The sequence below is a fragment of the Vitis riparia genome, chromosome 18 (genome assembly GCF_004353265.1).
Source record: "Vitis riparia cultivar Riparia Gloire de Montpellier isolate 1030 chromosome 18, EGFV_Vit.rip_1.0, whole genome shotgun sequence".
In the NCBI taxonomy this organism is placed as follows: Eukaryota; Viridiplantae; Streptophyta; class Magnoliopsida; order Vitales; family Vitaceae; genus Vitis; species Vitis riparia.
This window is the reverse complement of record NC_048448.1, coordinates 2,939,024-2,964,248: the sequence shown is the minus strand read 5'-3', so window position 1 is coordinate 2,964,248 and position 25,225 is coordinate 2,939,024. Positions and strand designations below refer to the sequence as shown.

Genomic DNA, 25,225 nt, shown 5'->3' with positions numbered 1-25,225 from the left:
CACCATTACTTATGTTCTATTTTGTCACATTTATATGAATATAAGAATGAAGATATTAAAAGAAAACACTGAAAGGCCGCTTTCATTGTGATTGTACAATTGACCGCTGCTGCCCAAAGGAATACGGCTTGGAAATTATTCAACATCATGTTGTCATTACCATAACGATTATTCTTCTTCATTGTATTGTACCCGTATTATTCTAGTATTTCATTTTAATATGCTTGATTTTCTTGGATTGGACAGTTGCCTTACTTTGAACCAATCAACAAGTATGAAAATGTTGTCACGCCGGTCGTCGTGAACAGTTGGATAATTTTAATTTCAAACATGGCATTAAATTTTTTAAAAACCGGTCAAATTCAAATAAGACTTTGAAGCTGTCCAATAATTTTCAACTTTGGGAAAATTCAAATGGGATTGAGATTTTACTAATATTGAATTTTATAATTATAATATATAGTTTTATATTTGAAAATGCCTTATTTAATACAAACCGACTTATCTTCATTTTTTTTCCAGTAAATTTTAAATATGGATATTAATATTATAAGAATTTTAATAAATTCGAAATAACTTAAGTAAGTAAAAAATAAATTTTGGTTTAATAGGGATTCGAGGATTTTTAATTACTTGTTTAAAATATTTCTCTATTATTACCTTGAAAAAAAATTACAAATTCCCTGTCATTACGCACAGCATCTACTTTAACGGCTAGGATTGAATGGTTGCACGGATGGCATCTGGACCTCAACACACACATGCAGCACTCTCCATCACCAGAATGTACGGTCCAGATTAGCCAAATGGTCACGTGTATGGTGCCAGAGAGACACCCTCGTTTCTGTTCATTCAGCACCAGGCATACGTATTCATAATAATAATAATATATATATTTTTTTATTTATTATTTTTTTTTTAAAAAAAAAAAGGGAAAAAAGGAAATCAGCGAAAACACAAAAAAACAAAAACAAATTGAGAGAGAACGCTTCTGAAACTCCAACCTCTGAACTCTTTGTTTTCTCCGCCTCAACTTACTGCGCTTCCCAGTTCCATTATATAAACGCTGTCGTTTCGATCCTGGCCGCTCCATTGCTTCCTTGGATCTCGGAACATAGCCGATTTTTCAACTCATTATTTAAAAGTTATTCTAATGCTCATCTTCTGAATTTCAATTTGTTTTGGCAAATTGTTCTTCAAGAGTTTCAGGCTCTGAGATGAAAATCTGAAGGTACTTATTTTCTATTTGTAGTTCGTCAGTTCCTTTCTTTCGGGGTTTTGTTTTTGTTGTTGTTGTTGTTTTTTTATTTTTTTTATTTTTAGTTTTTTACAATGATTTAATTTATCGTTTGAATTCTGGCAATGCTGATCATTGGAAGCTATTCTCGTTTCCAGAAATTTGGATTTTGAGCTGAGATTCTGAAGGTAAATTCTCTCCATGACCTTGTTTAGTTGTCTGTGAAAGTTATAATTGCAGTTGAAGGTCGTGCTGCCAAAGTTCTTAGGTGTATATGTCGGATTCATGGTTGCTAATTTACTACTTTCTATTTACATCTGCTTCGATTTATGTGGCTTCTTATCATGGTTATATGGAAAGGCACACCCAAAATAGGTAATCTTTGTAGTGCCTATGAACCTTTTTTGGGTACATTGGTTTTCCAGAAAGTGATTTACCAGGTGCTTGGTATTATTGACATCAAAGTCCATCTACTTTGAAGGTTCTACTCCGGTTTGATGATACTCGAGTACATGCCTTATTGATTGCCGATTATTTATATTTTATTTGATTTTATTTTTAACTTGGCAGTTCTAGTCAATAAATTCAGCAATTTTAGGAGGTATCTCTGATTGAATTTACATTGGAGGGCATCATTTTGTTTTTGCCATATTTTGTTTTGACTATCATTGTGCACATTTTTAATAAGATGAAAGATGTGGTTGACATGCCTAATTATAGGATTAATTAATTATAATTTTTTGGTTAACCTTTTGATTTGACCTCGTTGTATTGCCATGATGTATATTGCAAGCGCTTTTTTTTTCTTTCTATTTTCTGTGGATGTACTGATGAAACTGGCTGGATTTAATTTCTCTTATCAGGATTTAATTTGGAAGATTTTGTTGGGGCTGTTTAGTCCTTGAAAGATGAGTGCTTATTTTGTTGGCCTCCTTGTTCCTCTGGTATTTACTCTCCTCTTTCGGAATGCTAAGAGCGGAAAGAAACGGGGCTTGCCTGTTGATGTTGGAGGGGAACCTGGTTATGCAATTCGAAACCGTAGGTTTACTTCCCCAGTAAAATCAGCCTGGGAAGGTATTTCAACACTTGCAGAACTTTTTGAGCAGTTATGCAAGCAGCACCGAGACAAACACTTACTTGGTACTCGGAAGTTGATTTCAAGGGAGACAGAAGTAACTGCAGATGGAAGGTCCTTTGAGAAAGTTCATCTGGGAGACTATGAGTGGCTAACCTATGGCAAAACGTTTGAAGTGGTCTGCAGTTTTGCTTCTGGTTTGGCACAACTTGGTCATAAAAGAGAAGAGCGTGCAGCAATCTTTGCTGATACACGGGAAGAATGGTTTATTGCATTGCAGGTTCTTATCTTAAATATCCTGTTAAATAAAATCACATCATTCTTTTGATTTTTTTTATATTTAATTTAAAGATAAAGCTAATTATATATGATTGTGCAAATTTGTTAGTTTATCTGAATCAGATATCTTTTCTTTTCTTGGATTGCATTATTTTCTCTAAAAGTGTATACCATCAGTACTATTTAATTCCATATAAGTGAAGGTAGTGATATATCTTGGATCTTTGAGCACATTTAATTGTTATCAAGATGCAATTTTGTAGGTTAGACATTTTTTTTCCTTTCTGATGTTCTAATAATAATATGATATTTTTTATGTGGTTCCTTGGATCAGGCTTGCTTTAGGCGCAACATCACTGTTGTGACCATATATGCATCTTTGGGGGAGGAGGCTCTATGCCACTCATTGAACGAGGTGTCTCTCCCTCTCTCTCTCTCTCTCAAATCTTGTATGCTCTGTTATGCTTTCAGGTTGCACATTATTGGGTTTTTTTTTATATAATTTGCCAGAAAAGAATAAACTACGACAATTTGGGGGAAGATTCAGGAAAAGGAGGACAAATATTCTGTTGACACATTTATGGGTATGAGCATGCAGGGAGGGACATATGATATGTTAACATATTGCATAATATTTTCAAATTGACTTGAAATGCTAAACCTTGGGATAATCAAATTCAACAAAAAATAGGAAAAAAAAAAAAAAGAGAGAAAGAAAGGCCATATGTGATTAGATTCACAACCATCTTACCATTAGGATGCAGCTAGGTGGTAGTGCTCTCTAGCAATGAAGTAGAGGTCCCAAGTTCTAGCCTCCCTGATATTTAAGTGATATGGGATAGAGGGGTGGGTCCATATCCCGTGGCATTAATTGGTATAATTACCTCCTTGTCGGGGTGGATTCCCTATTATAAAACAAAAAAAGATTCAAACTATAGTTCTACTTGATGTCATCATAACTATGATGTTTGTGATGGGAGGGTATGTTGCTTTCGTCTAGGCACTTCATTATTGAATTGGATGTGTTTTACTCGCTCAAATCACAATATTGTGCCTAATATCAATAAATGATAGTTGCATCCTATTTTTATACAAAGGCATCGTCTTTTATGCATGAGTTGTTGAAATTTACCTCTTGTTTTAGACCATGTTTTGCAATACTTAATAAAGGTAATTGGAATAACAAAGAAAAGGCTTAATGGGATTTTAATGTGTTTATAAAATTGGATGTGATCTTTATTAAAAATTGGTGGTGGTTATATCAATGTCTTGTAAAAAAAAAATGGGGAATATGCTTCTTTTTTTTTAAAGGAAAACAACAAATATATTAAAAGCTCCAAGCAAAAGGGTATACAAAAGTATACACGACCTATATAAAGGCTCCAAAAGGCCGACAAAGAGGAGAAAGAAACAAAAAACAACTCCCTCTCCTTATTTGGAGCTCAACCAGCCAATGAAGTCCACCATGAACATTGAGGAAATGTTTGATTGCTTGATCCGCCCTTTCAATATTTTCAAACATTTTCCTATTTCTTTCCTTCCATGTACTCCAAAATAAGTATAAAGGAGCAACTTTCCTATCTTTCTTCCTCTTATTCCTAATAAAGGATCCATATCAACTCAAAAAGGGACCTGTACATAGGCAGAGCCTATATGCCTTTGGTGGACTTCATATATTGGTTGAGACATTGTTGAAGGAGGGAGTATTTTTGTGTCCCTTATTTTTTGCTTCTTTTTTTTAAGTACTCATTGTATACAACCCGTGTACTTCTGTGTGCTTTTTTCATTTATATAATGCTCTCTCTTATTTAACAAAAAAGGGACCTCTTACTTCAAGTGCATCACCCAATCCATCCCAAACAAAACTACCACAGGATAATTACTTTTGAGCAATGAAAAGGCCGTGATTGACCATTTCTTCTTCTCCTTTACATATGTAGCATTGGATCGACAACTTCTGCCCCTTCCTATCAAGCCCTTCCAACATCACGATCCTTCCTTAAACTACTTCCCAAAAAAAAAAAAAACTGACCTTCAATGGGACCTAAGGATTCCAAACAATACTTGAAGAGAAAGACTCCATTCTTCCATTAGACAAAGAGGAGTAAAGAGATTTAATTGAGAATTTGCTATAGTTTAAATTCAGACAAACCATTTTATCGTCCTTATCCCTATTGAATTGTTTGCATTTGCAATTTCCTAAAAAGCGCCTCCACTCCATCTAGCATCCAGTCACGGATCTGTCTTGAGAAACAAGGGTTCCAAAAGGGCCTAGTCATTCTTTTTTGGTGGTAGCAATATAAAGCAACAGAAGAAAAAACTCCCCCAACGATAAGTCACCACATCACTTATCCTTCCAAAATTTCACCTTCTGCTTAGAAAATATGGGAATATATGTAATTGTACCAAGTATTCATTTCAAAAGAAAATAATGAAAATAAATATTAATAAGTTACTTGATATCCCTTTGGCCAAAAGGTTCATAGAAATGATATTTTTGGTAAGGGCAAGGAAAAGCCAATCCCATTAAACTTCATAGAAAAAGTTTAACAGGATTTTAATGCATTATTCAAAATTGAGTGTCATCTTTATTAAAAACTGGTGGTGGCTAAAATCATTTCCTTGTAAAAGAAATACTAGAATGTGCATAATTGTACTAAGTATCCCTTTCAAGAGAAAATGATGGGGAGTCATATATTAATGAAAAGTTACTTGACATCCTTTTCGACAAAAACTTCATTGAAATGTTATTTTTGGTAGGGGCCAAGGGAAAGTTGCTTCCTTTTCTTTTTTGCATTTATTTCTTTTTCTTTATTGGTGGAAGATTTTCATTGTCAAGGGGAGCGTCCTTTTAGGCTATACTGTATGCTCTATCGATTCCATCCTCTCAAATGCTTTCCTCCAAATATTACTGCCTGCTATCTCTGCAATCATCACTAATGGCACTGCTACATCTTTTATGCGATGCTTCCTAGAGCTACATGGTGCTGATGCAATAGTCACCTGTTAACAATGATGTTGCTTCACCTTCACCTCAGAGCAAGTGATTGAGTTTAAGTCCCATTTGCAAGAGTTATGGAGCTCTTTCTCGAGATATTCTCTTGGTTGAAACTCATGCAGTCCTCTTTAAGACGCCATCATTGAAAAGCCTATTTTAAAGCCCTATTGTTAGAAAGCATCTCATTAGTTAATGCTACAATTTTCTGTTATCAGTATCAGTAACTCCACCAGCATTCTTCCATATGATTTCAACTTTTTTGTTACATGGAATGATAGTATCTGCATTATTCATCATGTACTTTTATTTCTTGTATTATGCCAAATTAATAATTTGCTTCTTTTTGTCCAATATTTTCTAACTTTTTATCTTTTTTTCTCCAGACAGAGGTCACAACTGTAATTTGTGGGCACAAAGAACTGAAAAAAATTATTGATATAAGTGGACAACTTGACACTCTGAAACGTGTAATATGTATGGATGATTCAACCCTGTGTAACACCTCATTGGCTGAGAGTGGTGGTAGCTGGACAATCACTTCATTTTCTGATGTGGAGAAACTTGGCAGAGAGAATCCTGTTGATGCGGATTTACCTCTTTCAGCTGATATTGCAGTCATAATGTATACAAGTGGGAGTACTGGATTGCCTAAGGTTAGTAGAAACATCTACCTTAGGCAGTATAGATTTTTTACTTGTGGTTGTACACATTCACCTTAGTTGATATGATGCATTATTTAGCTTTCTGACGCATGTATCTAGTTCATCTAGATTTCAGACCTTTTTGGTGCTTATATCTTTTATCTGTCACACTGAACACAATTAACTTTTTATGTTCTATTTCTTTTAGTCTCTGTTGGCAATGATTTAGTTCTCTCTTCTACAAAAGAAGCTCTTGCAAGTCACCAGTTCCCAATTCACTAGTTTGAGTGGTTGTTCAAATCACCTGGTCCATCTTATTAAAATTTAAATTAAAGTATTTAAAAATATAAAACCTCAAAATAAATAAATAATTTTTTTATTAAAGCTATTTTGGTTCACCTTTTTTCGAAAAATTACTGGTGATTTACACCAATTAATCCAAGGACAGATTCTTGATTTTTAGTTTTCACGCTTTTAGCTGCTATATCATTTTGTTTCTCCAACACTCATATTTAGTTATTAGATGGATGATCATAGGACCTAACTCAAATCGATCGCCCTTGGGCTTGATACTAATTCCTGGATTGAGCTTTGACCATCTCATCTAAAAACCAATTGGTGTTTAGTGAGGGAGGCTAGGCCTTGTTTGGGAATTGTTTTCGAAAACAATCCTGAAAACCAAATTTTGATAATTGTTCTTTGATGTTTTGCAAAACAAAAATTTGTTTGGGAACCTAAAATGTTTTTAACCTTTTTTTAAAATATTTTAAATATGTTTTAAAAATAATTTTTATATTTAGTGTTTTATTTTTAATCATTATACCTATTTGTATAATTATTTTTTTAAAACAACTTCTAAAAACAAGTGAATACAACTAAAAACAATTAAAAGACATTCTCTGAAAACACTTTGTTTTCTGTTTATAATAGTTTTTTAGTTGTCAAACATATTTTCCTATATTTTTGTTCTAAAATACAGAAAACTACTCTCGAAAACAGTTGTCAAATATGCCCTAAATCTTTTATGATATTCGATATCACATCCACTGTGGGCCGATTTTCAGAGCCACCCCTAGCGCAAAGCAGCATTGTTGCACTCATCCTGGATCTTCCCTGCAACTAATTATGAGTCAATTGGCCATGTAAGGCATCTTTAGGTGGCCAGTACAGATGTAAGCCCTGATGTGGGGTTTTAGCGCCTGAGCTTTGCAAATTAGTAACCTAGAACATGCCTATGGGTTGATTTACAGTGTTTGGTAGGTAATGCGGTGTTTTCTTCATTTTCCTAATATATCAAAAGACTAGGCAAGTATGAAAAGTGGAATTATTTTTCGTACATGGTATTTATTTATCATCTCTTTTCATACTTGAATTTCTGTGATATTTATTGAGTATTATCTGCAAACTGCTTTTATGTCCAATTTCATTTTTCCTTTTTAAGATGGTTAGTAAATCCTGATTGATGATTTTTTCTTTTTGGTGTTAATCCACTTATCATTGCCACTTCATCCAGGGTGTGATGATGACTCATGGAAATGTCCTAGCCACAGTTTCTGCTGTCATGACAATTGTTCCTGGCCTTGGAAAGGTGCAGGATGTTTATTTAGCATATCTACCCATGGCTCATATCCTTGAATTGGCTGCTGAGGTATGGACAACCTTTCTAAACTAGTTGTATGTCATAGCTTGAGTAGTTTGCTGGGAATTTTGTTCCCATCAATGATCAATTTTCCCTTCAGCAGTGTTTTAATGAAACTCTATGTTATATGTTGTAGAACGTAGTAGCTGCTATTGGAGGTGCAATAGGGTATGGATCCGCTTTGACCCTTACTGATACATCAAGCAGGATAAAAAGAGGAACAAAGGGGGATGCCTCTGCTCTGGTACCAACAGTGATGACGGCTGTCCCAGCCATTCTTGATCGTGTTCGAGATGGTGTGCGCAAGAAGGTTTGTGAATTTTGGCATGCATAAGAATATACATATGCATACATATTCATATCTGCAAGCATGCATAGTTATTATTATTATATATTTTGGTGTGTATTTGAGAATGTTGAATTTGATGTCTGATACAAGGTGATTACATAAATAATGAATTTTGTTAACACTTCAGGTAGATGCAAAGGGTGGTCTAGCCAAGAAATTGTTTGATTTAGCATATGCACGTAGGTTGTCAGCAATCAATGGCAGTTGGTTTGGGGCTTGGGGTCTAGAAAGCCTTCTATGGAACTTCCTTGTGTTCAGAAAGGTCCGAGCTATTCTGGGTGGTCGAATCCGCTTTTTGCTATGTGGAGGGGCTCCTCTTTCTGGTGATACTCAAAGATTCATCAATATTTGTCTTGGGTTAGTATCTGGCCTGAGAAAGCTTTAGCTGATCTTTACCAATAAATAGAAGTATGAATCCAAATATATGTATTTTGATGCTGGTAATTTAAAAATGGAAAAGTAGGATTTTTGTCCATAAGCTCCTGCCAATGCCCTTGTTGTATGATTTGCATTTTCTTTTCATTGGCCATTGAGAAACATGTATGAGAATAAGATTATTTTTAATTGACAACAATGTTTCTGCCATAAAAAGTTATTAGTTTATTATTAAAATCAAACATCTGTGAATTTTATTATCTCCAAATGTGGTGCATCAGATGCATCCAATGCTTCATATTTCCTTGTGTCCAGAGAAGTGCCTCAATTTTATGGATGGCAAACTGGGTTGGCATGACTAGTTAGTTTTACTGGCAATATTTCTTTAGTTTAGGACAGGTTCCACTTGGCTATTGCAAACTCTGGATCTGGCCCGTCCTGAAATGGGTAGCTATAATTTAGAGTTTTTCAAAAACCTGGTTCCTTGGATTCATCACCCATCACATGTAGACCTTGTAAAAAGGTGGGGAAAAGGTAGAATAAAGAATTATTTTAATATTAGATGGTTTTACATACAAGATATGCATTTGAACCATGAGGAAAATATACATCCAGTCTTTCTCAGTAATTTAAGGAAACACTTAGCTGGCAATGTCCTACAATCATGCAGTATGCAATATTATCCTTCCTCTTGTTGTAATTGCTCTAAGTGAACTGTCATTTTCAGTGCTCCAATAGTTCAAGGGTATGGCCTGACAGAGAGTTGTGCTGGTGGTACATTTTCCGAGTATGATGATACATCTGTTGGTCGTGTTGGTGCTCCACTTGCTTGCTCATTTATTAAGGTAAGTGGATGAAAATATTTTACTTGCATGTGCTTTAATGCGAGATCTTGGACCTACATGTGCACTTCCTAGCTGAAAACCCTGACCTTGGTAGAAAACAAACAGCTATTCATTCATATCCGGAATAATGTCTTGATGCAAGGAGGTGTCATCATTCCCCTTCATTAGGGTAAAAAAGCATCCCCCAGACAGTCCCAATTTTATTGAAATGTTATGCATTATTCATAAGCTATTTAGCTTGTATAACAGTAAGTTGTTATCATGTGATTGATTTTATGTTTGGAACTGTGTTTTAAGGATATTTTAATTAAACATAAAAATAATTTTAAATTTTTTAAAAATTTGCCTTTTGCGTCGTGTTTAAGGAAAAGCAGAGTTCTTCCTACTTTTGCAAAATGTACACAAATTGCATTGTGAGGTTCATGTTTAAGAGTTCCATATGCATACATACACACACACACACACACACACACACACACACACACACACACACACACACATATATATATATCCTTAAAAGTGTATTTTAACCATGGTTTTAAAAACCGGACCAGACCGCCAGCCGGTCATCGTTCCGGTTCGGTCCGGTCATTAGACCGGATGGAGACCGAACCGGGATTGGACCGGTTGAACCGGCGGTCCAACCGGTGAATCGGACGAACCGGCCGGTTCTGAGGGAAAAAACCGGTTCAAATTATTTTAATTTTTTTTTTTGGTTTTCCAAGTGCTCATTTTCAATCTCCATATTCCAATTTCCAAAATAAATGAAGACATGAATTTTATATTTATTAGTATGCAAAAATCTTCATGAATATTCAAACATTGACATGTTATGTTTTTATTTTGAGTAATTATTTAAGTGTTGTGGACCTATGGTTGACATTTGTATTATTTGTTATGGACAATGTGTTAAGTTAACAACTCTTTGATAATTTGGTTATTATAGGATAGTAATGGTTTGATTATTTGATAAATATTGAGTTTATTGACATTATGAATGTATAACATCTTATATTGTGTTATAAATATCATATATGATAATTGATGACTTCTACAGGTAAAAAATTTTGTGACAAAACTCAAGTTACTCAATAAACAAAGTAGATGCTGTCAAAATTTACATAGAATTTATTAATTTATTAATTTTTTATATTATATAAAATAATAAAATATATATTTATGACGTCACCGGTTTGATAACGGTTCGACCGGTGGTCTGACCAGTGAACCGTGAACCGGTAACTTTTTCGGTTCAATGACCGGTCCGGTTTTTAAAACATTGATTTTAACCTTCAAATATTGCTTTTAGCATTTAAAAAGTTCCTCCAAACATCATGTTATTCTTGCTTGATTGCTCATTTAGGATAGAATTTTTTATCTAACATGTGGAGAGTAGTTGGAACTCGGAAATAGTATCTCTAGTCACTCTTTTGGGATTTGTTTCATCTCTTCATGATACCAAAGCTCTCTCTCTATGCGGTAAATTTCTTCATGCTCTCCTCATCCTTGGGTTTTGTTTGATCGCTTCATGTTACCAAAGCTATCTTGATCTTGATGTGCTAAATTTCTTCATGCTTTCCTCACTTCACCCTCTCAATGTACTAAATTTCTTCATGCTCTATTCATGCTTGTGAAGGTACCAAAGCTCTCTCTCTCTCTCTCTCTCTCTCTCTCTCTCTCTTGATCTTGATGTGCTAAATCTCCTCATGCTCTCTTCACCTTTGAGTTTTATTTCATCTCTTCTTGGTACCATACCTCTCTCTCTCTCCTAAATTTCTGTTCTACCTGTATCATCTATCATCGGTCTTGTACGAGAAAATCTTATACCCTGTTGTAATTTTGATTAATGCATTTCAATATATGGCCTTACTAATTCTAATCATATTAAGATAATGTTTTTCTCTGTTTCAGTTGATAAATTGGCCTGAGGGTGGGTATTTAACAAGTGATAAACCAATGCCTCGAGGAGAAATAGTCATTGGTGGTCCAAATGTTACTGTTGGATATTTCAAAAATGAAGAGAAAACAAATGAAGTTTACAAGGTAAAGCTTTGGAGTTTGTTTATCCACATTCTTTTTGTGGTTATATATATATAGTACTCTTTTCAGAATTCCGACCAAAGAATAATTGTAAACTGGACATGTAATAAACTTTGTTAATCTTTTGTTGTTGAAGGTTGATGAGAGAGGAATGAGGTGGTTTTACACCGGGGACATAGGGCAGTTTCATGCTGATGGTTGCCTTGAAATAATTGACCGTAGAAAGGACATAGTTAAACTTCAGCATGGAGAATATTTATCTCTAGGAAAGGTATGCATGATGTAAAATAATGTTTTTCGTTTTTCTTTCCTTTTCTTCTCCTTTGATTTTTATTTTATTATTATTACCTTTTTATTTTTTAAATCAGGGACTAATACCTTCCTCTACAGGTTGAGGCTGCTCTCATCGTGAGCCCCTATGTCGACAATATTATGTTGCATGCTAATCCTTTTCGTAATTACTGTGTGGCTCTTGTGGTGGCTTCACAGCCGGCAGTGGAAGATTGGGCTTTGAAGCAAGGAATAGCTTTCATTGATTTTTCAGACTTATGCCAGAAAGAAGAAACTGTGAAGGAAGTACATGCATCACTTGTGAAGGTAGGCCTATTAGATAAACAATTCCAGTGTCATTCAGATTTTGGCATTATCTTAGGGACTTTTTACTCCCAGCACTCCCTTTGCTCCATACATTTATGCATGCTTTTTCTTCACACCAATTTTTGCTGGGCAACATTTTAACTCCATCAATGAATTTCAGCTTCAAAACTTCTAGCGTTTGATTAGGCATGGAAATTCAACCACTCCATGCAACTGATCCCTGAGTTTTAGGAGCTCATCAATTTTGTAGTTTACATGGATTGGTCCCATACAGTCCTTTTATATTTTAAAATTAGTTCGCAGTTTATCACAAAAGCTTAACTCTGGTTACAGTTCCAAGATTTGCCTAGTGCCTTGGGTTTTTGTTTTGGTCATTGCAAAGTACAGTATTAGAGTGAGTAGTTGAGACTAAGGAGTGGCTCCTGACCTTCAGTTCCAGTATTTATTGAACAAAATCATAGTGAAATGTGGTTTTTTTTTGAATGATTGTTTTTTGTCCAGCCAGCCACCCTGTCCCTACCCCAAGGCCTTAAGAAATTGAACCACCTCCAAAGCTTCAAGAAAAGACTTGTGCATGTACAAACACACCCTTGCATGTATATATTTATGTATTTAGCATGCACACATGTCTGTATATATTTTTGTATGCAACACACACACACACTCTTCTGAATGTGTCTATTTAACACATATACTTGCATGTATATGTATGTTTACACACATACATTAGAAAATGATATACCTGCCGCAAGTTAATTTAATTTGTTCACTAATTTTGCCACTTTTTCTCTTTGTTTTTAATCATACAGGCAGCAAAGCAGGCACGTCTGGAGAAGTTTGAGATCCCTGCCAAGATCAAATTGCTTCCTGATGCATGGACTCCTGAAACTGGGCTGGTCACTGCAGCTCTCAAGATCAAGAGAGATGTCATTAGGAAGAGATTCTCTGAAGACCTCGCAAGGTTATATACATGATGATAATTGAAAAGACTTGGGTCTTTTAAGAGTTTGTGCAGAATCTTGATGAATGGTTCTTTATAAGACCTCTCTTTATATTCACTTTCCCCCCTTTGTCTACTCCTAAATTAATTTTTGCCTTTATGTTTTTGTTTTTGCCATGAGCTATTGTTAGGAAATTTCAAAGAGAAGCTAGTCAGTTTTCATGCTCAAAACTTGGAAATGTTAGCAGTTCATTCAGATTTTCTGATTAGATGAATGAAATTAATCATTGGTTATTTTTCATTTATCCTCCGTTTATTTCCTAGTGAATTTTCATAGCCTGAAAACCAAGTTTTCCATGTTTCAAATTGTGCTTGGTTGCAGTCCTGAAAATAGCTAATAGATTTTTACTGTAGATTTGGATTATGTCTCACTATGAATAAAAAGGTCCTCAAATTATGTAGGCATCATTTCCAAACAATAAACAAGAATTATTCATATGTTCATTCTAATTGGTTGCATAGAAGCATCATGATCACAGCTTAAATGAAATTCTGCTTAAAAGGGGGCATGATTATTATTATTAATCTCTTTGTTGGGCTGACAAGTCATGGGTTAAGCCAATGCAGCCATGAACGAAGGCCTACATCAACTAATCAGGTAAGCAAGAGAAATCTATCACCATTCCACTCTAGGACGGGTGTAAAGTAGTTTCCTTTGTCCTTACCTAACTCATGTCTTTTTTGGTGCCCCCCTTTTATCCTTTTCACGCTATCTACTTGATCCAAATCACTTCTTCTGCTCCCTCTCTCTTTTTGAATTGCCTTAATTCTGAACCATTTCATTTTTCTTGTGGACATCATTGCTATGATGGTGTCCTAATCGGAAAAACAAAGTGAAAAGGCAAAGATTTATTGTAAGGAATGTGGATTGTTAGTTGGCAGAAATGGGGGCCAGGATAAGAGGAGACTACACAATAAGGTGGCATAAGGGGAGACCCACACACAACTTTGGACCATAATGTGAACTTGACCTGAAACCAACCCAAATGGGAACAGCTCCTCCCCTCCCCCCCCCCCCCCCCCCCCCCCCCCCCCCCTTCCCATGTGCTCATCAGCTCTTCTGTTTCCATCACTTTACACCTTTTAGGATGTTTCATGGACACTCCATTGCAGTGTACTGGCGACAATCTTTCTGTGGTGCACGAGTTTGATTTGAATATTCAAAAACTAGGGAAGTTTTTCTAACTGTTTCCCCAGTGTGTTCCAGTGGGGTCTGGAGACCATTGAGGTGTAGTGGTTGCATGTATCTCATAATAATTAGCTTGGGAGCAGGGACAGTGAGAACTGTGAAGCACTCTCAGGATGGAAATGGGAAACACGAGCCGAGAATGATTTGCAGGAAGTGGGGGAAAATGGGAGGCACGGGCAGCCAATGATTCTCTAACTATTGAAGTGACACTTTTCTAATGCGTTTGCGTGCCAACTTTTCACTTAATCCATTCCTCTTTAGACTCTTTTATTCAAATCCTCAGTATAACATCTGGGTTATCTCAAGTTATCCTTTTTCTTTTGAGAGGATCCTAGGTTGGTTAAAATTGGTATAAAAGCTAATGAACCAGCCTTGTGGCTGTGGAGCACTTTACCAATATGGCTATTGAATTCCATGAGCCCACATGCCAAACGCTCTACCTAACAGGAGCCCTCAAGACAGCACATTTCTCCAAAAACAAGTCATACTCCCAAGAATGATGAGGCCAGAGAAAATGCCCACTTTCAGATGCTTCAGGTTGCACCAAGACCCAACCTCTGCTCCCTCCTGATGATGTATATACAGTCTCGAATCAAGAGAAGTCAGTAATTACTACTGATCCAAACATTCCCCTTTTTTTTTTCTTATTTTTTAAGTCCAAAAAGAAATGATTGAGATGAGGCAGAGCTCCCTCATCTAAGCTGCAAGATGCCTTACCTAAAACAACTTCTGTCTGCTGCTCAACCTCATTCTAGTGTTATTAAAATGTCCTCAAACTTAAAACCTGGGAACAGGTCAAATGGGGCAGCGCTGATTGAGAAAACTTAGATTCCCTCCTCCTTAAAAATTTATCATGCTTAACCTAACTGTGGACTGCCTGATTAGAATATTGATTCCCCACATATCAACTTATATTATAATATACATTACATACATATATATATTATATAAAAGAAAAGCTTTAAGCTACAGCTCACTCAGTGCAGTAAAAAGTACTTATGAGAGGAAGGTGTGGTAGAGCTGCCAGAATTCAAGTGAAATACCAACAAGGAGCATCATATCAAAAGATAAATACTGGTTTACCCCAGGAGGAAAGGGTCACAGTTTACAATGGGAGAATCAGAGTCAGAAGAATAGTACTGACAACTTGACCACGGAAAATAGTCTGCAAATCAGACAGTTAGAAATTCCCCACCTATTAAGCTGTCCAGATCAGTATGTTGGTGGGGCATGCTTATGGTAACCTTACTTCCATTCTCTGTAGTATATGTGATATATAGGTGTTGAAAACTCTCTCTCTCTCTAGTTTTCAGTTTTCTCTTAAATTCTTCTGCACTTGGTCTCAACCTTTACTGGCTCTTCTACTGAAATGAATCTGTATAGAGAAGATAATCCATGCTGCTGCTATTTCCATCCTAAAGAGGTGATTGTGGGGGTGTGTCCCCTGTGTCTGAATGAGAGGCTCCTCATATTGGCAGCAAAACAAGGGCACCATTCCCTTGCCAAAGGCCACCATAGAACTCACAGCCTCATGCACAAGAAACCCCCCATCAACCTTCCCAAGATCTTCGCCTTGGGCTCCTTTCTCAACCGCCTTGAGTTTCGCCACTGGAAGTCTGATCACTCTGATCATGATGCCTCCACCAGTCAAGAAGGTATGTATTGTGGTGTTGTTGTTGTTGTTGTTGTTGTTGTTGTTTCATCTTCTTCTGAGTCTCCATTCTCATGTTCATAAACCCATCAAAATAAGGAAAATAAATAAATGAAGTTACATCCTATCTCAGTTCTAAGTGCTGGATCAAATTAGAATGATGTGCGAAAGGGTTTGTGTGTGTTAAGGGTGTTAGCCATTTCCAGAGGCTGATGTTTTATTCTTGAAGATGTTTCAACTTTGCAGTCTTCTTTTCTAGTTATGTCAAAGAGATATGGTGAATGGTAACAGCATAGAAAATAGTGACAAACTAGAGACTTTAGCAGTAATTCAAGGGGAAGAAGTTACACAAAATTGGAGGATTAACTAGGAGAAATGATGAAAATGTTGGAAATCAGGGAATGTGTTTGTGTATATTTGGAACTTAATCTTCTAACTTTGCCAATAATTTTGGGAAATACTCGAGAAACAGCAAAGTTGTTCTCAATAATTCAGGAACTAGTCCAAAGATATTTCTGAAAGCTCTGCAGTATATGAGAAAGAAAATCAAGAAATACTGAAATATACATGACAAATGAGGTAAGCCAAGAGCAGAAAAGAGGTTCAGTGAATGGTGGCAAATGCACGGAAGCAGACACATCAGAAGTCGGTGCATTGTGAAACCTGAGAGGGACCCCTTGGTCCACAACCAGAATCCATTCAATGTCATTTCTTATTAATCATGTTCTTAGCATTTCACTTGGTTACATGTACAAAAGAACACACATTTTTCACCATATAGTAAAAAACTCCTGTTTTCTTGGCACCCAATCATCATATTCTTACTCCAAAATCTTTTTTTGTAGATTCCTTCATATCAATCAAGTTTGAAGACAATGGTGTTGCCTCATGGGAAAAGACCACAGCCACAAAGGTCCCTCTTCAGCATTGCACCAATATGCCATTGAGCAAAGAGGCCAAGGGGACTAAGAGTGTAGTAGAACATGCAAAACCACGTGCAACGCTGAGGTGGAGAAAGCGGATTGGGCACCTATTCCAGCTGATCAGATGGAAGAGGTCTACCAAGGCAAACGTGTGCCACGTGGGCAGCAAGGTGGAGGGAGTCAAGGTGATGAGGAAGGGCTGGATAAGGACTCTGACAAGGAGGAAGACCAAAGAATAAAGGGTTGCACAGAAAGAGACACTAAGCTTTTCCTCCACCACCCCCCTCCCCCCCCCCCCAAAAAAAAAAAAAAAATTGTGTGTTGAAGCTCAATAATGGTGGGCTCAATGTGAATCCCTAAAGCTATATGTTATTGAGATGGAAGAGTCAAAATAGCTTTGTCATTTTTAAAAATGTGCTTTCCTTTGAATTCTTGGCTTCTTTGTATTTTTTTGAATAGCTAGCAATTGCTGTAAAAGAAAAGCTAGTCCAAAGTGTTGTCACATCTCCCTCTCTCTCTCTCCCTCACATAAGAACACACACAAAAATTTCACAGGCAAGACAATGGTGGGCACTTGTTCCATAATTAGCATCCCCATGGAATACATCTCAAAATTAATCCTCCCCACCATTGTTAGGTTTTCACTGTAAGATCGAAGCATGCAAACGGGTCCATCAGCATACTGCTGCACCTTGTCTTTTAATTGTCTTGTAGTAGCAGAATATCTTGTTCCTTCTCATTCAACAACTACTCAATGAAATAGTAAAATTCTTAATGATAATTTTCATGGCTAAAGAAGTAAAGGCGCCCCTTGAATATTCTCTGCCCCTGCACTGCCAACAATGCCTTGACTTGTTCCTGCTGCATGCCCTTCACATATAGTAAGACTGTAAGAGAAGGGCATGTAGGGCAATTTGTTCCTAGTGCCTCCTATGGGACCATTTTCAGTGCAGGACCACCATGGATGTTGAGAAAAGCTTCAAATGGGGCGGACGAAAATGACAAGACATGATTCCCCACCCAACCTCTCTACAGAGTACCAGAGAAGACTGAATTATATTATCCCTCCATTTCTTTCTTTAATTCTTTGAAAATTTGTAAGTTAGCTCACCTGCTTCAGCTTGGACACAGTCCCCATTATCCTAAATATTTGAGATTACAGTTGAACTGATTTTGATGGGTTGTGCAATCACATGTACTGCCTTCATGAAAATGGAGAGGCAGAAGATTGGTGGATTAGAATATACTTAAATCAAGGATAATGACATTCTCCAACATTGGTCCAATGCATTTCTAGAATTCTTTTTTTTTTTTTCCCTTTCTTTCTTTCTGGAATGACAAGGACAAGGGCTTTCCTTTTCCTGGTTTAGAACTCAAAATTTACATTATTTGTTGAGGAAGATTCTACAAAAAAGAATCTTTTCATTTTCATTGTGGAACTCATGTCATGGTACAACCTCTCATCATTTCCATAGAAAAACAAAACAAAATAAAATGAAATGGTTTGGACCCTCATTTTGATGCACTAAAGCATAGCCCATTAGTCTTTTGATTTCTCTCTTAATTAACCCTATCCAATCAATTATTCATCATACTGAATGAAAGAGAAAAAGAGAAAAAGAGATTTGAGGTTGAAACATACCAATCTCATCAAAACAAAAGCAGAAGAGTTGGTAAGTCATAAATGACGGCCACCATGTCCCACAATATTAGATATATCTTCATTACATGTGTATTTCCTGAGAATCACCCAAATAAATAAATACAAGATTGATGATTCTTTGCTTCCCCTCCCCCAACTGACAAGAGGATTGAAATGGTCTTTGTTTAATAAGATGCCGAAGGTATTTGATTTCCTCCCATCATTTCTCAATTGTGAAATCTTGAACTAAATCTGCTGAAATGAAATTGAAAGCTATAAGCACATTTGGAAGTGCTTCTAATAGTATGGCATTTTACTTGAAATAGTTTTTGGCTAGCACTTGATAATTATGTATTTATTTATTTATTTTGATAAAGGTGTAGTGCTAGGGTCCAAGTGAAAATGATTTTTTTTCCTGAAAAGGGAAAATGTGTTCTAGGCTCTTGCAGCTTTTCTAAATGGACAATGAATAAAAATAGATCATACAATTCAATAAAAAGAAAGAGGGAAAGGAAGCAAAGAATGATGGACAAGGAACCCTCAACTCTCTCAATCCACCAAAAATGAAAAAAGGAGAGGGAGAAGAAAAAAGGGGGAAAATGAAGCAGACAACATGGCCAGAAGAAAGAACCAATAAAGGGAAGCAACTTTATTTTTCTTTTCCTTTGATTACAAGCAAAAATAAAAATAAAAAAATAAAAAAGAAAAGAAAGAAAGAAGGAAAGAAAGAAAAAAGGGGGATTATCCCCTTTTGTAAGCTACAAGTCAAACCACTTTGGAGAAGCACATTGTTGTGTCACTCTTGAATGGAAGGGAGGTGGTATCTATCTCCTATGTATTCATAAATAAATGAAAGGCAATATAGACTTTACAGACAACTTGGTAGGCCTTTTGCACTCAACGACTTATCCCTTCTTCATCTCCTCTTTCTCACCTTTCACTTCAAATCACAACCCTTCACATGACATGATTCATTGTATTTATCACTTAAGAGCCTACCCTTTCTCTCTCTCTCTCTCTCTCTCTCTCTCTCTCTCTCTTGTATTACCCATGCCAATAGCCTTTTCTAGCTACCGGACGTACATTGTCCACTATCTGAAATTTTATGATTCCTCTTTCATTTTGCCACAAGGGCCCATGTTACTGGTTTTGGTCTTGTTGGGAACTTGGGATGATATAAAATGGATGGAAAGTAACCAAACATTTTGATAATCCAAACTCTTTTATTTCATGCAAGTGTACATAATAACAACCAATTAACAATAGTAATAGTCATCCAGATATATTTTCTGGCGATATGGCTCTTATTAGTGATTGATTCCTAATTTAACGGGAATCCCTCCTGTGACATGCCATTTTCAAGGGAACAGGCGGGTCCGTGTATGCTCCACTGGAGATTCGATCAAAAACAAACTTGTTAGCTGCCTCAGTGTAGTGAATTCCATCCCAATTTGCTCGGACCCAAGGGCGGTCACACGCTCCGATGAATATATCGGTGCCATTAACAGTGATTGTACCTCCACAGACCACTTCATTGTTGTAGTTGTACTTGCCTCCATAGCCACAGCAAGCTACAAGTGAATGCTCAAACCCTGCATTCATACGTATAAGATGCATTAATTCAGTCTTTCAGATGAAAATATGGTTAATGGGCCTGAATTGGGCTTACCATATTTCTTGGGGTGGCTCAATAGTTCTTACTTGACTGAGTAAACATCCACGTATGTGATGGCAGCCGAGGGAAGGTCTTTTCTGAGCTGGAGAACGGCCTCCTTCAACTTGGAATTGAAGTATTGAGATATCTGATTAAAAGGCTCGGCGCAGCCAATGCTATCAGTTTGGGCCGCGACGTCTGGGAAGCTGACCAGCATGTATGGGAGGCAGCCCATTGGGTTTGTGTTGTGGATCCAAAACGTTGTTCCTCCCAAATCGTATAGACCCTATAATCATAGCATGTTAATATATATCTTATGGGTTTTAGTTTGATCAATATTTAGACTTTGGTGGCAAAACATAGAAGAACACAGAAACAACAGAGAGAAACGGCATTCTTGATAATGAAGGTAGCAGAGAAGTCCATGATGGAAGAGGAAGAAGATGGTGTTGAGATGAGGAAACAGTAAGGGAAGCTTGATTTATATACTGTGACAAGGTGGACTTTGCCACTGAATTTAATTTCTAGGACTTGGTGATATTTAAGCTCAGGTACAAAAATTTCTTCAAACTTACGTGTGATCTTTGCAGTAAGATAAGGCTGCATGAAATCAGACAAACATGACCTTAAAAGCCTTGCAGTTAACTCTAGTCTCATATTCGTTTTTATTAGTTTCTTTCACGAGCTTGAAGATTTTGTCAGATCTAAAATTTGAATATATATATATATATATAATATTAGAGAAAATAAATTCTAAACACGCTCATGGAGGCCTTGACTTTGTAGGAGCTCACAGCCTCACATGTTGCCGCCTGCCTAATTCTTCTCGACACGACACAGCATGCATACTTGGACCCGCAACTTGGAAGATAACGTTTCATAGAAATTTGTCATGTGTGTCTTTGGCTTTTCCACCACAAGTAAGGTATTGGCTAACATAGAAACAAAAACTTATGCTTCATCATCAAAATAAAAATTCCACATTCTAGAAAATGATCAACGTCCATTTCCCCATAATGCATCTCAAAAATAGTAAAATTTAGTGTTAATCACAATATTCATTCTATATTTTCTATTTTAAAAATAAAAATAATAATAAAATTAGTAAATCTTATATAAAATGTATGAATTTATCTTACATTTTTAAATTTTAAAGGTTTTTTTTTTTTAACAGTCTTCAAAAAGTATCATTTTTGGATAAAAGTTACTATTATTATTATTATTATTATATTTTTAAAAATAGACAACAAAAAATGTATCAAAACAATATCTTGGTTGGTTTAATTGATGAGTGTCTATTGTGCTAAATTCAATTCAAGGAAACTTTCAAGGTAGGTGTAATTTTGAAGTAAACACCCTATGAAGATTCTTCTATCTTCAAAGGATCATACTTAGGATATTTTCAAGTCACTATTAAATTAGACCCACGTCACCCACCTTTCTACACAGCCCCATTTTTATTTTATTTTTCATTTTTCCTCTCAATTTCCTTTTAAAACAGGCTTATTCATGTCTGTGAGACAATAATAATTTAACAAATAAAGTGCAGGTTCTGCAATAAAGGACATGGGCTTTGCCAAATATATTAGAGAGCATGAGTAGACTAAGTCTGTTGAGTTAGATGCTTATTACATACAAGAAGGGTACATTTTAGGCTACCCTTTGATCAATGCATGATGCTTATTACATACAAGAAAGGTACATTTTAGGCTACCCTTTGATCAATGCATGATGCTTATTACTTATTACCCAGAACCAGGAGCATACATTAATGATAATACCAACAGAAGTGCATGTTGGTCTGCCTTCAATATGAAGCGTTCCTATGACATGCCATTTTTAAGGGCAGAGGCGGATCTGAAAATGCTCCACTGGAGATTTGATCAAAAACAAATTTGTTAGCTGCCTCAGTGTAGTGAACTCCATCCCAATTCACTCGAAGTGAAGGGCGCTCACATGATCCCACAAAAATTTGGCTACCATTAACAGTGATGGTACTACCACAGCCAGCATCATTGCTGTAGTTGTACTCACCTCCATAGCCACAGCAAACCACAAGTGGAAGCTCAAACCCTGCAGATTATGAGAAAAGCATCATTTGTTAACAACATGGTGCATAAATGAGTTAAAGTTAGATGACACGAGCTACTATTTTCCTATATATATATATATATATATATATATCATCATATGGCTTACCATATTTCTTGGGTTGGCTAAAGAGGGAATACTTGACAGAGTAGACATCGACATATGTAATTGCAGCTAAAGGAAAGTCCTTCCGGAGTTGGGCAACAGCCTCCTTCAACTTGTAGTTGAAGTACTGAGCCACTTCATTGTGAGGCTTTGAACAACCGGCACTGTCCCTTTGAGCTGCCTGAAAATTGGCCAAGATATAGGCGAGGCAGCCGATGGGTCCTGTGTTGTGAATCCAGAATGATCTTGCTCCCGACTTGTAAATACGCTGCATCATCATGTGATTCATTCATGTACATAGTCTCAGTACTATGCAATAAGTTGTGACAGAGAAAAAAGCAATGAAAAACCGAGACCCAGAAAGGAAATGCTTCAAAACATACATTAAATCGAAGTCCCTAATCTAAGGATTACCCTAACATTGGTGGAGAAACCATTGATTATATCAGGGACAGTTGCATTGACTTCCTGGATAGACATGTTAGCAAAGAACCCTTCACCAAGATCATTCTGACCGATGTCCCACGTGTATAGAGCTTTGGGAAAATACTCCTCTCTGGGCATTAAGTCCTTGTACACCCCACCTAAAAATCATTAAAAGCCACTTAGAAAAATATCATTTATATAGCTATGCACTACAAAACGTCTATGAATGCTAAATTATCATTTACCTCGTTTCCTTATCTTTAGTGTTCTGGACTTGAATTGCACAAACTGATCGTATTGCAAGTCCAGGTAGAATGGACTGAACCCACCTGCAGGTATTATGCTAGTCGGTAGTCGGATTGTAGAAGCAGCCGTGGCAAAGTTTGCACCATTTGTGTAATTGGACCCCAGCGAATTAAGATAAGCACTGAGAAATGGTAGACCAAAACTGTTGGCTGAAACCATGTAAATTTTGACCAAGTCAATAATGCTGCCAAGTTTTGGTTAGTCCTAGACTAAAACAGTACATTTCCTAGCCCTTTCTCTAATTTTGATGGAAAATGAAATAAAAATGAATGTCTGAATTTGGCTTTTCTTGTCCCCTGTACCGATTTTATAAACACTGGCTCTTGGCCACTGAGAGGTAGATATGCAGAAAATAGGTTTAAAGAGAAGGTAAATCGTACCAATGAAATCAATCATGAGGCGACCATCTGAGAATCTGCCTGCTGGCATGCGGAAAAAGGTCCTCCCATAAGGCCAGGGAGGTTGAGAGAAGGCAGCAGCATATCCACCTGTGTCTGAATTGGAGTCTCCTAAGTTAAAGATTGCTGGAAATTTGCAATTTTCCAAAGCAACAACAGGGTTGATCACTGTGGTAGTAAAAGATAGAAGCACGCAAATACAGCAGAGAGAAGTGGCAAGTCTGGTGATGCTGGGAGACTCCATGGAGGGAGAGAGAGAGAGAGAGAGAGAGAGGAGGAGGAGGAGGGTATTAAAATGGGGAAGGAGGGAGTGAAGTTGAGAAATACCGTGAGAACGTAGACTTTTGGATTACGTGACGAAGAAATTCAAAGTGTTTAATTTAATTGAGTCAGTGCACTGCACCATTACTGACTGTACTCGTATTGTACATTTGATCTTTAGATAATTCTTTTGTGGTTGGAGATGTAACAGGTACTGACCTCAGGACCCACTTCCATGTGAACTACATGTTTGTGGGCAACTGGTCCAACAACGTACAGGCCGGAGCTGATTAAAATTGACAATGTTAGCAATAATCAGGATTAGATTATCTCATACAAGGTGTACTAGTTTATCACATATCTACGACGGTTTAAGATTTCAAAGTTCCCAGCTAATTTGTTTGAATAAGAATGGCCTGGCCTCCTTCCGCAACAAAATGAGTGGAAGAGGAGGGTTTCGTGTCTAAGGTAGCAAGACACTCGCACGTAAATGCATACTCAACGCCCACGTCCGCATGCCAAATCTAATGAGATTTGGGTTAAAATGACCCATTTATTATGACCACTTTTTAAAACTTATATTCAAATTGAGCTCTTTGATGTAACGTAGGCGTCATATCATTAAAAAATATTTTTTTTCATTATTTTAGTTAAAGTCTCGGTTGCATTTTTGAACTAAAGTCTAATTGACAACCGAGACTTCATTTTTAAACTAAGTTTCAATTGACAATTGAAACTTCATTTTAAATATAGTTTAAATATAAATAATTTATTATTAAAGTATATATTTTTAATTTCAATAATAAATTGTAATTTAATAGTTTTTAATTAAATTTGAAAGTAAAAAAAAATTATAATTGAAATCTCAATTAGGAACTCCGGCTTAAAAGTATACTATTATTTCGATAAAGATAAATTTTTCATAATACAAAAAAATTAATATCTTAAAAAACAACAAATTAAATATCTTAAATTAATAAATTATACAATTTTATATATTATTTATATGTTATATAAGTTTATTATTTTAAGATTATTAATTTATTAATAAATAAAATATTTATTTATAATATCTTCTATTTATCAATTTATATTTATTGAAGTAATACTAGATTTTTAAGTTTAAATATAAATAATTTATTATTTAAGTATATTTTTTAAATTTTAATTATAAATTGTAATTTAATAATTTTTAATTTTAAAAAAACTAATTAAAGCCTCAATTGACAACTGCGATTTTAGTTCAAAAATTAAGTCTCAGTTGATAATTACAATTTTAGTTTAAAAATGAAGCATCAGTTACCAACTAACGCTTTAATTAAAATGATGAAAAAAATATATTTTTTAATTACACTTACACACCAAAAAGGCTAATTTGAACATAAGTTTCAAAAAATAGTTAGATCTTATATATATATTTTTTTTAATAAATGGGCTATTTTTACCCAAAACTCCAATCCAATGACATAAACTGAGGGCGTGGCGAAGGAAAGTTTGTTGAATT

At 36.0% G+C, this 25,225-nt stretch overlaps 4 protein-coding genes across 6 annotated transcripts; 2 read left to right on the top strand and 2 right to left on the bottom strand.

Moving 5' to 3' along the window:
- Positions 1–973: 973 nt before the first annotated feature.
- Positions 974–13,320, top strand: LOC117907085 (long chain acyl-CoA synthetase 9, chloroplastic). Of its 3 annotated transcripts, none has more exons than XM_034820454.1 (13): positions 974–1,231; positions 1,396–1,425; positions 2,101–2,592; positions 2,926–3,006; positions 5,973–6,242; positions 7,744–7,878; positions 8,006–8,179; positions 8,346–8,575; positions 9,321–9,438; positions 11,350–11,481; positions 11,615–11,749; positions 11,869–12,075; positions 12,885–13,320. In XM_034820454.1, the coding sequence occupies exons 3-13, from the start codon at positions 2,146–2,148 to the stop codon at positions 13,047–13,049; spliced, it is 2,094 nt and encodes a 697-aa protein (XP_034676345.1). In that variant the 5' UTR covers positions 974–1,231; positions 1,396–1,425; positions 2,101–2,145; the 3' UTR covers positions 13,050–13,320. The 3 variants fall into 3 exon arrangements, with proteins under 3 accessions (XP_034676345.1, XP_034676346.1, XP_034676347.1); XM_034820455.1 differs by having other exon boundaries at positions 1,380–1,425; XM_034820456.1 differs by lacking the exon at positions 1,396–1,425.
- Positions 13,321–15,337: 2,017 nt separating this feature from the next.
- LOC117906172 lies at positions 15,338–17,342 on the top strand. The gene is made up of 2 exons (XM_034819132.1): positions 15,338–15,919; positions 16,761–17,342. The coding sequence occupies exons 1-2, from the start codon at positions 15,634–15,636 to the stop codon at positions 17,075–17,077; spliced, it is 603 nt and encodes a 200-aa protein (XP_034675023.1). The 5' UTR covers positions 15,338–15,633; the 3' UTR covers positions 17,078–17,342.
- Positions 17,343–19,806: 2,464 nt separating this feature from the next.
- On the bottom strand, positions 19,807–20,791 carry LOC117907101 (esterase-like). The gene is made up of 2 exons (XM_034820479.1): positions 20,710–20,791; positions 19,807–20,072 (listed from the first exon to the last, which is right to left on the bottom strand). Exons 1-2 carry the CDS (start codon positions 20,789–20,791, stop codon positions 19,807–19,809), a joined length of 348 nt encoding a protein of 115 aa, XP_034676370.1.
- An 896-nt stretch (positions 20,792–21,687) lies between these two features.
- LOC117907971 (esterase-like) lies at positions 21,688–23,801 on the bottom strand. The gene is made up of 5 exons (XM_034821661.1): positions 23,443–23,801; positions 23,002–23,211; positions 22,745–22,914; positions 22,334–22,598; positions 21,688–22,207 (listed from the first exon to the last, which is right to left on the bottom strand). The coding sequence occupies exons 1-5, from the start codon at positions 23,702–23,704 to the stop codon at positions 21,942–21,944; spliced, it is 1,173 nt and encodes a 390-aa protein (XP_034677552.1). The 5' UTR covers positions 23,705–23,801; the 3' UTR covers positions 21,688–21,941.
- Positions 23,802–25,225: the final 1,424 nt, after the last annotated feature.